This window comes from Calonectris borealis, chromosome 1, assembly GCF_964195595.1.
Source record: "Calonectris borealis chromosome 1, bCalBor7.hap1.2, whole genome shotgun sequence".
Taxonomy (NCBI): Eukaryota; Metazoa; Chordata; class Aves; order Procellariiformes; family Procellariidae; genus Calonectris; species Calonectris borealis.
In genome coordinates, this window is record NC_134312.1 from 147,745,171 (window position 1) to 147,757,428 (window position 12,258).

Sequence of the window (12,258 nt, forward strand, 5' to 3'; positions counted from 1 at the left end):
TGGCTTTACAGGAGCTTTGCAGAACAATCTATCAGTTCTTCTCGGAGTCCTTTCTGATAAGTTTTTTTTTTACCTTATGTAACTTCCGTATACGGTTCACGCTTCTGGAAGTTGTACTTTTTCTTGCACCTACTTATCTGGATTTGTGTGCATTTTCTATAAAATTGAAAGGCAAGCTTCATGTTGAGAAGTCTTACTTTATTTTAGCTACTGATACTTGTTAGTTTGACTTGAAGACAAGCTGGCTTTTAAGCTCATGGAACAATAATGTTGATCATCGGTGGGAAGTATTTCAGGCTCTGCAATATTAGATGGTAAAGCCAGTTATTTTCAGCCTTGTTTTTAGAAATCCTGTGCATGAGAAATTACGCTGGCTCTTTGTGATGATTTATATGAATTATAATGAGGCAATTGCTTGCGTCCAATGACTTTGAATGCTATCTGACATGCCGACAGAGAATTTATAAAAGGGTATTCATGTGCAGTGTAAAAATTGCAGTATACTTTAAAAAATGAAATGAGCATTAGGATTAGAGGTGATTGGAACTGAGGCGGCCACTATCTCATTGCTGAAAACAGCTGCTTTTTTAAAAAGACTATTGGGTGAAGAGGTGTTAAGGTCTACAGTGAGCCTGAGATTAAATAGCCAAAAATTCTTGCATTTCAGGTTATAGTTCTATCATTGGACCAGGTTATAATCCACTTTCTAAAGATGTAGTTTTGATTTGTACAGCAAACGTAACAGTTGCTTGGACTAAGTCCATCGTGCTTTGAAAACTTACTTAGGGAAGTATTTCTGAAGTATGCAGTTGTCTTTTGATCCCTTCTGTGTAGCAACATGAGAAAGGGTCCAAATTCACCAGTAAGTTTTAAAAGTTCTTTGTAAAACTAGAACAGTCTCTTTTCAGGAAAAAAAAAAACCACCTTCTTTTTTTGTGTATGTGAAGCTATATATGGCTCTCTTTCTCCTGAATGTTTTACCTTAAACTTGATGTAATTAATGTATATAAACTTTTCCCGTATGAACCTAGATTAATACAGCTTGAATTTTTAAAACCTGAACTAGTATTGCTATCATGAAACACTGTCTGACATTGGGTAAATACATAACAGAGATAAATATAGCAGCTAAAGCAAATGAAAAGATTTAATTTGATTACTGGAGGAAATAGATGGCTAACTATGTTGGCTGGTAAAGTATTTCTGACAGGTGATGTGGCATATGCATAAAGATGCCTTTTAGTAAGCTGCATAAAATGGCATATTACTGTCTTTTCAAGATTGATAGGTTATATGACTGGAAAAAAAGTCCAGATACAGATGTAGCTGTGACCTTAAAGAAGCAGAAAAAGAATACGAAAGATGAATTTGAAGAACGTGCAAAAGCTATCATAGTGGAATTTGCGAAACAGGTAGGCTGGGATATTCAAGGTTCTTTGGTTAACAAAAGTGATAGTAAAGATGGTGGGTGGTGTGGTTTGTGTTTGGGGTTTTTTGTTTTGGTTTTTTTTTCTTTCCACAAAACAACTTGGAATATCAAGAAAACTGCTGCATCTCTTCTCACTCGTTGGTGTTTACCTCGCACAAACCAAACTTTGTTGTTGCTAAATTAATCTCTTTTAACGGCTCCATCCTTAGAGTGCTAGAGTGCTTTGGAGAAAAGTAGCAGCTAATTGCTGTGCGTGGTCAATGGAGTCATGCATAGCAGATTAAGTTTTCTGTCCCTATTCTTTCTGTCTTTGGGAATCGCCTGAGAGAATCCCATCTGTCTCTTGTTCCCTTGGATGCTGGCAGGGCATGAATCACATCAGTTCTGGGAACTTCTGTTGGCGACATACAATGCTGTCTAGAAGCTAGATGTGGTAATTAGCTTTGTAGAGTTATCCCATACTGCTTCCAAGTGTGGGTTGAGGCTTCATGATCCACAGCATACTGTCAGTAACAATGTTTTTTTTAAAATTGGGATTTAAAAAACGCAATTCTAATTGACTGGGGTTGAATGTTACTGTTAATACTGATGTGAATGTATGTTTTTCCCTATGTAACTATTAATCCTGATTCCAGGGCTTGAACGCTGCCTTGTTTTATGAGAATAAGGATCCCCGCACTTTTGTTTCTCTTGTACCTACCTCTGCTCACACAGGGGATGGCATGGGAAGTCTGATAGCTCTTCTCGTTGAGCTAACGCAAACTATGCTGACCAAGAGACTAGCTGAATGTCAGGAGCTGAGAGCTCAAGTCATGGAGGTAATTCAGCAGCTGTTCTCTGAAATTCATCTTGAAATTTCTCCTTTCCCTGCCCCCTTTTTCCTGATTAAAAAAGGTGTGTTTGAAGTGCTTAAGTAGGGAGTAACTTTTTTTTTTCCTTTCATACAGGTTAAAGCACTACCAGGCATGGGCACTACTATAGATGTTATTTTGATTAATGGACGCCTGAAAGAAGGAGACACCATTATTGTTCCTGGGGTAGAAGGTCCTATAGTAACTCAGATTAGAGGTCTGCTGCTACCTCCTCCTATGAAGGAGCTACGAGTTAAGGTATGGAAACTGGTTAGTTTATTGACATTTAGAGAAGATTTAGAACCAGAAAAAAAATCAAGTTTTATAAAAAATGAGAATGCAGTTGAGTGCAGTTATATTCACAGTATCTAAGGATGACTTACAGGGGAAGACAGTGCACATCTAGTACTTGTATGTACCTATCGGTGTGTCTGTTATAACAGTGGCAAAGAAAAGGATCAAGGAGTTGCCTTGCAGCGAGGATTAAGATGTGTATGCTTTAATAAGGCATTCAAGCATGTGGCTATGTGTGAGAGGGAGATACCCATCTCAATGAAAATCGGAGTGTACTAGTACAGTGACTTCTGAGTTAAAGTATATATTATTAGTAAAAGTGTTTTTTACAACAAAAATCCTATACACTTAGATTTGAGAAGAGTGAACAAGTGAGTTTCTAGGAGCAGTTGGTGAGTGGCAATGACCAGGACCTCTGCAGAATCCGCAGCCTTTTGTCATTTTCAAGAGTTGTTGGAGGTTTGCTGCCCTAGTCTTCATAGGCTGGGGAGAGACACTGAATTTGAGATCCTGCCTGTATTGCTTTCCAATAATTTCCAATTGCCTTTCCTCCAAGGAGGAGGAGAGCCACAGAAACTAAAGGCTATAAATACATAAATTAGTACATACATTAATATTAATACATACAAATCAAAGATGATGAAAAGAGCTGCTCTGATTTTTCCTGTTCAAAAGGGAAAGAATAAGTGTCTGCACTGATTTTGCTTAAGGCAAAAAAACCCAATCAGATAACCTAGGTGAATGTAATAGGACAGCCCTTAAAGGTTTTGTTTAGACGTGGAAAACTAGTGTCAGGGTCCTAATCTAAGGCCATAACAATTGTGGTGTGCTTCATTTCGTTGGAGAGCTGTGTCTCTGCAGGCCACTGTAGTCCTTAGTGTTTAATCTAGTTCCTTCCCTAAACTTAGATAGTCTTGTAAAGTAGTACTAATAGTTGCTGGGGCCTGGGTTGACGTTGGTGTTCTCTCTCTGCCACGGTGATCCTCTGTTGTGAGACCACTGTGGCCTCAGAGGTGCTGAAGGATGCAGTATTGATGTTGAGGTGGAATCTGAGCAAGAGCTTCTTGGCCTGCTTTGAATAGGAAGACAAGAGTTACTCTTTCCACTTGTGTGTACGGCAGTCTAATACACCTGTGGGGTAAGCCAGTTGCCTTGGAGAATCTAAGTCAGGCTTCCTGCTCTGGAGCACAGTTCTCTAGTAATAACTTGATAATGGCTAGAGAGTGGCAAAAGGAAAATTGACATTTATGCTTAGGTTATGTTCTCTGCTTTGTTGGAAGCTGTTGAATATATTCTGGCACTATGAGGAATGAATTGAAAGCATTTCTGTCTGTTTGCTTCCCTTTATTTAAAGCAGAAGTTAAACTGGTGTGTGAAACTCTTATGAGACTGAAGTTTGTTTGTGGGACTGAATAGCAACGTAACAGACCACAGGTTCCCATCAACAAGATCTTCAGATGAGTTTCTGCACTTCGGTGGGAGATGGGAGTATAGGCTACCAGCACCAAGATGGAGAACACTAGATTTGGGAACCTTTAGCTGGGGAAGTGGACCAAGGGGAGCTGTGTTTTGTTTTTTTTTGTTTTTTTTTGTTTGAAGCAGGCAATAAGGATACATTTCAATTCAGTCTGTCCATGGGGAATTGTCATCCTTGAAATAAGACCCAGATTTTGGGGTGGAGGGCTAAAGAATAGAGGCTTGCAGGAACAAGGTGCTTACTGAGGAAGGAAGCTGCCTTGCAGTTTCAAGAAAAGGATGGGACGTCTCGTAAACAAAGGAAATGAAGAAACAAACCAGAAAATCCCTCCAACGTTGATTTAAAGGTCTTCAGAAATAACTGCTTCTGTGATGCCTTAGAGCCATGCCCTGAGTGGAGAGAGATCTTCGAGGTTCCCCTGGGTGGGGAGGATCGCCTGGGAAATCGAGCATGGAACTATGTACACGAGAAGGCTGGATGGGAGGCCTCCAGGGGCAGAATGAGGCAGCTCTTCCTGCACAGAGTCTTGGGCTGTGTCAGCTAAGCTTTAGTGTTTTAGTTGAGCTGTCACCATCTTCCCCTTAATTCCCTATGGGGCTGAATTTGCGGGTTTTTTTTGTTTTGTAGTGGGCAGCTGCCTATCACTGCTTACTCTTTTCTAGTATATATTCCTTTTTGGCCATCTTCTCTGTTTTTAGACGATTCTCCCTGCCCTGCCTTCCTTGGTGGGGGGTGGGCAGCGTTGGGAAGGTATCTGATGGGAAAGGAGCATGCAAACTGAAACATGCATGCCAGGAATGTGAAGTAGAGAAAATCACTGATGAAAGACGAGAGCTTTACTGCTGGACTTCACTGTCATGCTCTCTGCTGTGCTTGCTGGTGGCAAGTTCTTTAGCTGCTCAGCACTACTTTGTGTTGCTGCATAGCTTCTACATGAACTCTTTGCTATTGTGTATTCTCCTTTTCAGAACCAGTATGAAAAGCACAAAGAGGTCGTTGCTGCTCAAGGTGTGAAGATTCTTGGGAAAGATTTGGAAAAAACTTTGGCTGGTTTGCCATTGCTTGTAGCTTATAAAGAAGATGAAGTCCCAGTCCTCAAGGTGAGATGGCTAATGTTGAAATAAGACACTTAAACTGAGGGGTAACTGAGTTCTCTGGTGATGAAGCTCATTCAAATGTTGAGAGCTCAGTACGCAGGTAGCTTTGTTTGGTTGTTTTTTAAAAACCGTTACAATAATACGCTGTAGCTTTGTGTCCATGTGAAGCATGAGCGTGGTGATGTTTTCAGTATCTTGACCCTTAGCTTTTCCCTGATATTTTGCTGGAGTGTCTCTGCTGGTAGAATAAGGTTTGAAAACAAATATCACGGCATAGTTTGACTATATGTTAATTACTGATTTGGTATTTTTAGTAATTATGCATATATTTCAATTAAATTATATTAGGCAAATATCTGCTAGTGGAGTTCTTCAAACTATCATAATTGCAAAGCTGATTTAAGACTTCTGTAGTAAATTTCTTTTGTGACTTACACTTTAAAAATGGCAGAGGAAAGAACGTAGCTATCTTAAAACCAAAACTGAGATGAGATGCTCCAAAGTCAGAAAGTTAGTTTAAAAAGGACACTCACCTGTTGATCGTTTACTTTTAACCATAGTTTTACTTTAGCCTTCTGTCTACTTATCTTTGCCTCTAAAGGGAGGTTAATCTTTCAGGTCCTCCAAATACAGACCTTATTTCTGGGTACATATGAGTACATATGTAAAGCGTACTAGTAGTAGTAGATATGTGAGGGCTTAAAGTAAATGGCAACACCCATTGGCAGAGGAAAAGACTGAGTGGGTTTAAAAGGCATGGGCTCTTAAATGTTTTTTTTTAACTTCTCTGAAAGCAGCAAAATGGCCTTGCTGCTCTTGTATCCTCTGTTTTGTGCCTAGGCCTAAAGAGCGTTCAGAATCCTTTCCAGCTCACGGTTTTAGGAGTGTCTGCTTTTATCGTTGATCCTCAGTTAGGCAACCAAAGATGCTGCCACGCGCTGTGGGGTGTGTTCACTCAGCCTTGCCAGTAGAAACTTACAGTGCTGGGGAGAGCAATGTGTAGTCCGCAGAGACATGTTACTAGCTCCCAAGATAGGCATCTGCTTTGTGTTACATGATCACCTTCTTGCAAAATCCTCAAGTCTAGTTCAGTTCAGACTTTTCCAATGCCAGAAGGAAGCAGCAATATATCACAGGGCTGCAACTTACTGCAAGTCTGTAAGTTGGTACCTATCAGTATGGCTGTCGCATACTTCCAGCAGCTCGTGAACAGAAAGACTTTGTACCCTACGGCATAATAGCAATAGAATTAAAACGTGCTTTTTTCTTCTTTTTTTTTCTGAAGGATGAACTAATACATGAACTGAAGCAAACACTGAATGCAATCAAATTAGAAGAGAAAGGTGTTTATGTCCAGGCTTCTACTTTAGGCTCTTTAGAAGCATTACTTGAATTTCTTAAAACATCAGAAGTGCCAGTAAGTACTTCTGTGCTGTACCTGATGTTGTTTCTATGTTTTGATAACTGTTTCCTTTTGACTCAGAAAGAGTAGTGACTGATTTGTGTGGCTTTCCTCTTCAACAGTATTCAGGAATTAACATAGGTCCTGTCCATAAAAAAGACGTTATGAAGGCATCAGTTATGTTGGAGCATGACCCACAGTAAGTAACTGCTTTGCTTTACTATGCTGATAAATGTGCGGTGGTGTTTCAGGAAGGCCCCTCCTTAGCTCCGGTTCTATGGTCTGTCTAGTGCACTGTTTGACTTATTTTTACTTACAGATATGCAGTCATTCTGGCATTCGATGTGAGGATTGAACGTGATGCACAGGAAATGGCTGATAGTTTAGGAGTTCGAATTTTTAGTGCTGAAATAATTTATCATTTATTTGATGCCTTCACAAAATATAGACAAGACTACAAAAAACAGAAACAAGAGGAATTCAAGTAAGTAACAGCAATCCTGTTCTGGATGCTTCCCAAGTAACAGTGTCTCTTAATTGTTTTATTATAAATGAAATTGCATTTAACTTCTTGTTTCCATATATATAATTTAGCACGTAGCTCTGATGGGAAGGAAGGAAAGGAGGAAGAGGATAGGACAGTAACTCCAGTCTAATTGTTTACATCTTGGATTAGGCTTAGTAGGGTGAGAGTTGTGAAGCCGTTATAAGATTTAGCTAAATCTTATCATGTAATATGGACCGTTCTTATTAGCGTTTGCTTTGTATACTTGGCTTTTGTTTCTAGTTTGTGACAGATGGGTTAGTCTTGCAGAGAAAAAAAAACTAAAGGGATTTGGATTCTATTGTTTCGTATTCATGCAATTTCAGTGTACAGGGCTTAGTTCTGACTGCAGTAACATGAATATGCAATCATTTAAGAATTTATAGGGACCCAAAATTAATTTTTGGAATCTGTGTCATTGGCCGATCCTCAGTAAAGTAAGGACAGACAAAATAAATGAAAGTGTATGTCATTTCATATTGATCCCAATTTGAGTTTGTATACCTCAGCACTTAAAAAAATTCGTTCACTTTACAAACAAAAATCTTGAATTTTTGGAGTCCCTGTGATGGGTTGAGGCAATAATATTTCTATTCCTGTGCTCTTCTGAGACTATAATTATACTGTAACATTACTGTTCCTTTGGTCTTGGTCTTAGTTGACTGCCCAAGCCAGTCAAAATAAAATCCATGCCAGCCATGCTTGATTACTGTTCCCTATAGTTCTTGAAGATCAAGTCTTGACTAGAATTAGCAAGATTGGACAAGAGTGTTTTCCTGCTTGATTTCTCCCCAAGGGACACTCCTAGAATAAATGCCCAAGAAGTGTGGGAGAAGGCAGAACTGTTAATGTTGTGTGCGCTGTTCCAGTATCTATTTCAAAATGGCTTTTCTTTGTCATCTTCCAGGCATATAGCAGTATTTCCTTGCAAGATGAAAATACTCCCTCAGTTCATTTTCAACTCTCGTGACCCAATAGTGATGGGCGTGGTTGTGGAGGCCGGCCAGGTGAAGCAGGGGACTCCCATGTGTGTACCTAGCAAAAACGTAAGTAAGCACCTCTTCCCGGTGGACGTTTGGTCTGCCTCGTAGTTCCTGGGACAACGCACCAGGAAACGCTTGTATGCCTTTCCCCAGCGTTCAGAGTTTTGGTAGCAGATGAGATTCAGACTGTCAGATCAAGTCTCTTTCCCGGTGATCAGCCATCTTACTGTTCTCTGCTGGAACAGAGTTGAGTCCTTTAGCGCGGCACAGCCTCCTGACTGCCGCAGGGCCCTGCCAGAAGCATGGCTAGAGGGTATCTGCCAGTCAGCCTCCCTCCTTCCCCCACTGCGGTTTCTGTATTGTGATATAAAGTAACGAGCAAAATTGTCTTTCTTGGTAGCTAGTAAGGGGGAGAAGTCAACTCCTGACATTTTAAGGGATAACAAGTTGATATCCCAGATGAACTACGGATGGGTTGATGCTGCTGTCCTTTTCAGTACGATGTGCTTACAGTGCAGTATCTTTTGCTTTGCCAGTTCTGAGGTGGCTGCTCCGTTGGTGCAGTACTTCATAGGAGCAAGTCTGTGTATATAAACGGGAATTTAGAGAAGAGTGTGCGCACGGAGGTTTTGTGGATGTGTATTACAGCTTCTTCATTGTATTACAGTTTGTTGAAATTGGAATAGTTACAAGTATTGAAATAAACCATAAACCAGTGGAGGTTGCAAAAAAAGGCCAAGAAGTATGTGTTAAAATAGAACCTATTCCTGGTGAATCACCTAAAATGTATGGACGACATTTTGAAGCAACAGATATCCTCGTCAGTAAGGTAAAAGCAATCTGTATTTCTGGAGAGGGTTTATGACATAGTGGCAGCTTGCGTGAAGTGGAAATGTTGCATGAAGCCTGAAAAACATACACTAGGAACCTCCCATCAGGGACGAACAGACACTGGAAATGGTTCGTCTGTGGCATTGTTCAGCCAGGTTTCTCTGTAGCCGTGTTTTGAGGTTTGTAGTAGTGCTCCTCAAGAGGACCAAAGGAATGATGTACTGCAGCTAAAAATACTGCGCAGCTTACTGCACCTGAGGGGGTAAAATGCTAAATAAGCTATTTGCATACCGTTGTATGTAGCTGGTGCTGAGAGCAGCTTAGCAGTCCCCCATGGCATTACAGCATGATTGTGTTTGCCTAGTTTTGAAATTGTGCAATAAATAGCAATACTTCAGTCGCTCCGACTCTGGAACACTGGGCTTGGATGAGGAGATGATCCCTTGCTGAGTTCTCTGCTGTCCGAGGCAAAGCCACAGCTCTCCACATCCCCAACTGCTTTAGTTGCCACGTCGTAAGACGCCCCCCCGGGTTGTCGTAAGACACGCACGCTGGGGCACGTACCCGCAAATGGGGGGCGAGTAGCTGTAGGGGCTTTTCAGATGGAGAGGCAGGGCCTGCGATGGGGACTGGGAGGCGGTGCTGGTGCTGCAGGCCCCGGGGGAAGTGGGAGATCCTCTCCGGTCACAGGTTCTTGCCTTACTGCACAAGGCGCGAGACTGTGTGTGCTTCTGCAGGCTCTCAGACCAGGTAAGGGGTGTGAGGAGAAAAGGAAGGAAACGAATGGGACGGGTCATGCAGCAGGTCGGTAGCAAAACTGGGATTAGAACGAGCTTTCCTGCTGTGCAGACGGATGCCCTTTCGTCAGACTAATTGCTTCCAATGCACTAAAAGCTGCCTCTGTTAATATGTGTGCGTATGGTTCTGATGGGTTTGTCTTGTGTATTACAGATCAGTCGTCAGTCCATCGATGCGCTGAAGGACTGGTTCAGGGACGAAATGCAGAAGTCTGACTGGCAGCTTATAGTAGAGCTGAAGAAAGTGTTTGAAATCATCTAGATAACTTTTTACAGCAATGGGGAGGCAGGAATAAACACACTATTCCTGTTGTAAAAGTTACCAACAAAGTCATATATTGAAGACAGTGTTGGATATATGTTTGGGAGGAAAATATGTGGATAAAATGTTTTCCATGAGAAACCAAGAAATTTACACTGGTTTGACAGTGGTCAATTTACATGTTCCCATGGTTCCAATGTGCCTGTTCACCTCTCCCACTGCCCTTCCTAATACTGGCTGCTGTTTTAAAGTTTGCCCTTCCTTCTCTTACACCTTCCTTCTACCCTTCTTCCCTCCCTCTCTCCAAAATAAAATAAAATAAATTGAATTTTTATTACAGAACTAAAGCTCTTTCACTTTTATACTGATGAGATCAGTACTGCAGTATTTGATTAACCAAGCTTCTGCAGACTTTGTGATTCTTGGGACATTTTTGATGTAAGAAGTACTTCTTTATTTATGCATACCTCTTCCCTTGACTCTCTTTTCCAACATTCTTCTGCTTTGTGCCTATAGAAATTTTTTTAAATAGAAAATTAGGCAATTGGGTATTTCTGTATTTTGCTTTGTGTGAAACAATGATGTAAAGCATAGTTGGCCGCCTTTTACTGCTTGTACAGTTCATGAAAGTCGACCTGTAATCATTATAACGCAGAGCCGCAAATAAAGGAGATGGACATAGTAGCCCATTTGTTTTACAGTTTGCTTCAATAAACAAAGTTTCACTTCATGGGCTGTGACAGGCGTGGAGGTGCCAGGGAGAGCCTTGCCTCGCTGTGCTTGGCTGAGCAACGGAGGCGTGTTCCAGCAAAGGCGTTTCTTCCTCTGGCTTCACTTCCCCTTGTGGAGCGTGCACTGCGCGTGGTGGTGGTGATCCCGGTGTCTCACGTCTCTTACTCTGTTCCCAAAGCACCGGAGTTGCAGGCCAGGTGTTTAGCAAGTCAATTCCCAGAGGAATTCCCTCTGCTGGGAGGAGTTTAGATGTGGCATCTCTTCTCCAACTGCTGCTCAGTCGTGGTAAGCACCTGCAAAGCCCCTGTCTGCAAGTGAGCAGTGACTTTGGATGCTGCATCAAAGCTGTCGAGTCATCCGACACCATGGGACTGAACCAGCTCGGAAGGCGTTTGACTCCTCGTCATCATAAACTACATTAACCAGTCTGTAATCCCAGCGTTTTCCTACCCTTCCTTCCCCCGGGTTCCCTGCTTAGGACGACAGCTCAACATACCTCTCATCAGGTAGTCTCCTGGTAACTTACAGCTCATGTTGAGAGGAGCTAAACACTTTTCAAAAGCACAAGCCGAAACAAAATCGATAATGATCTTGCATGTAGCTGAGATTTTTAGCATTTAAAATATTTACAAGAATTTAACTTGCAACATGCAGTTTGATCAGATTTCTTCTGTTACTGAGATTTACTTTTTTTGTTAGAAAAATCTGAATTTTATAATTGGGATTGTGTGGACTCCATTACAAAGGAACATGCAATAACTCGCCTCCTTTGCCAATGGAATTTAAATTACCAGAATTTTTTTGGTTTGTTAGACTTCAAACTTGCCAGTGAAAAGGACCTTTGCAGTATGGTTGGTGCGTGGTGCAAACTCACATCACTGGGTGTGTCGGCGGTTTAGAATAGAATGATCACAGTGAGGAGACTGCATTTAATTGTTACAATTTTCTTTTGCAAACTATGCAATCGTGAAAACTACACTAATAAAAGAAGTTCTTAACTTAAGAACCCAGATGTCAAACATTGTGGTCTTGACGTATTCTTGATTGTTCCCTCGAATGTGGAAGGGTGTGCTTCCTACAGATAAAAACTTGGGGGAAAGGATCATGCTGCTGTTGCAGGTTGCTGTTGTGGAACTTACAAAATACCTTCACTAAAAGGCTTTAAGGAAGCAGATAACTGTTGAATGTAATATTTAAGGGCTTGAAGCAGGGCTCACTAAGGGAGAATGAAAATATAATCACAAACAGCCTTACTCAGTTAAGTAAGTAATGCTTTGAGTCCTTTTTTTACAGAAAAAGATGCTAGTTTGAAGTATGTCTTGAGGAGCAGTCACAAAACCAGAGCTGTGTACCTGAAACCTAACTGGGAAAATACTTGCTTGAATTTCAGCAAACACATTCCTGCGTGAACAGTTGGCAGCTTCAAAAGCAGCAACTAAAGGGGCTCTGAAAGACCCAAACTAGAAACTAGTGGAAACCTAGACAACTTGATTGAGGTAAGGTCCCTCTCCCCCCCTCTCTCTGAGATTTATCTATCTGCAAATAGATGCAGTTATATA

At 41.3% G+C, this 12,258-nt stretch overlaps 1 protein-coding gene across 9 annotated transcripts in view; it reads left to right on the forward strand.

The window, feature by feature from the left end:
- Positions 1-10,651, forward strand: part of EIF5B (eukaryotic translation initiation factor 5B) — a 39,516-nt gene extending 28,865 nt beyond the window's left edge. For 6 of the 9 annotated variants that reach the window (XM_075135670.1, XM_075135638.1, XM_075135644.1 and 3 more), the window contains 10 exons: positions 1,281-1,412; positions 2,065-2,247; positions 2,377-2,538; positions 5,020-5,151; positions 6,434-6,565; positions 6,673-6,749; positions 6,870-7,034; positions 8,002-8,140; positions 8,745-8,906; positions 9,860-10,651. In XM_075135670.1, the coding sequence (XP_074991771.1) occupies positions 1,281-1,412; positions 2,065-2,247; positions 2,377-2,538; positions 5,020-5,151; positions 6,434-6,565; positions 6,673-6,749; positions 6,870-7,034; positions 8,002-8,140; positions 8,745-8,906; positions 9,860-9,967 (1,392 nt within the window). In that variant the 3' untranslated portion in view covers positions 9,968-10,651. The remainder of the gene's footprint in view (positions 1-1,280; positions 1,413-2,064; positions 2,248-2,376; positions 2,539-5,019; positions 5,152-6,433; positions 6,566-6,672; positions 6,750-6,869; positions 7,035-8,001; positions 8,141-8,744; positions 8,907-9,859) is intronic. The other 3 variants (XR_012670717.1, XM_075135653.1, XM_075135661.1) reach the window with 3 other exon arrangements.
- The last annotated feature ends 1,607 nt before the right edge of the window (positions 10,652-12,258 follow it).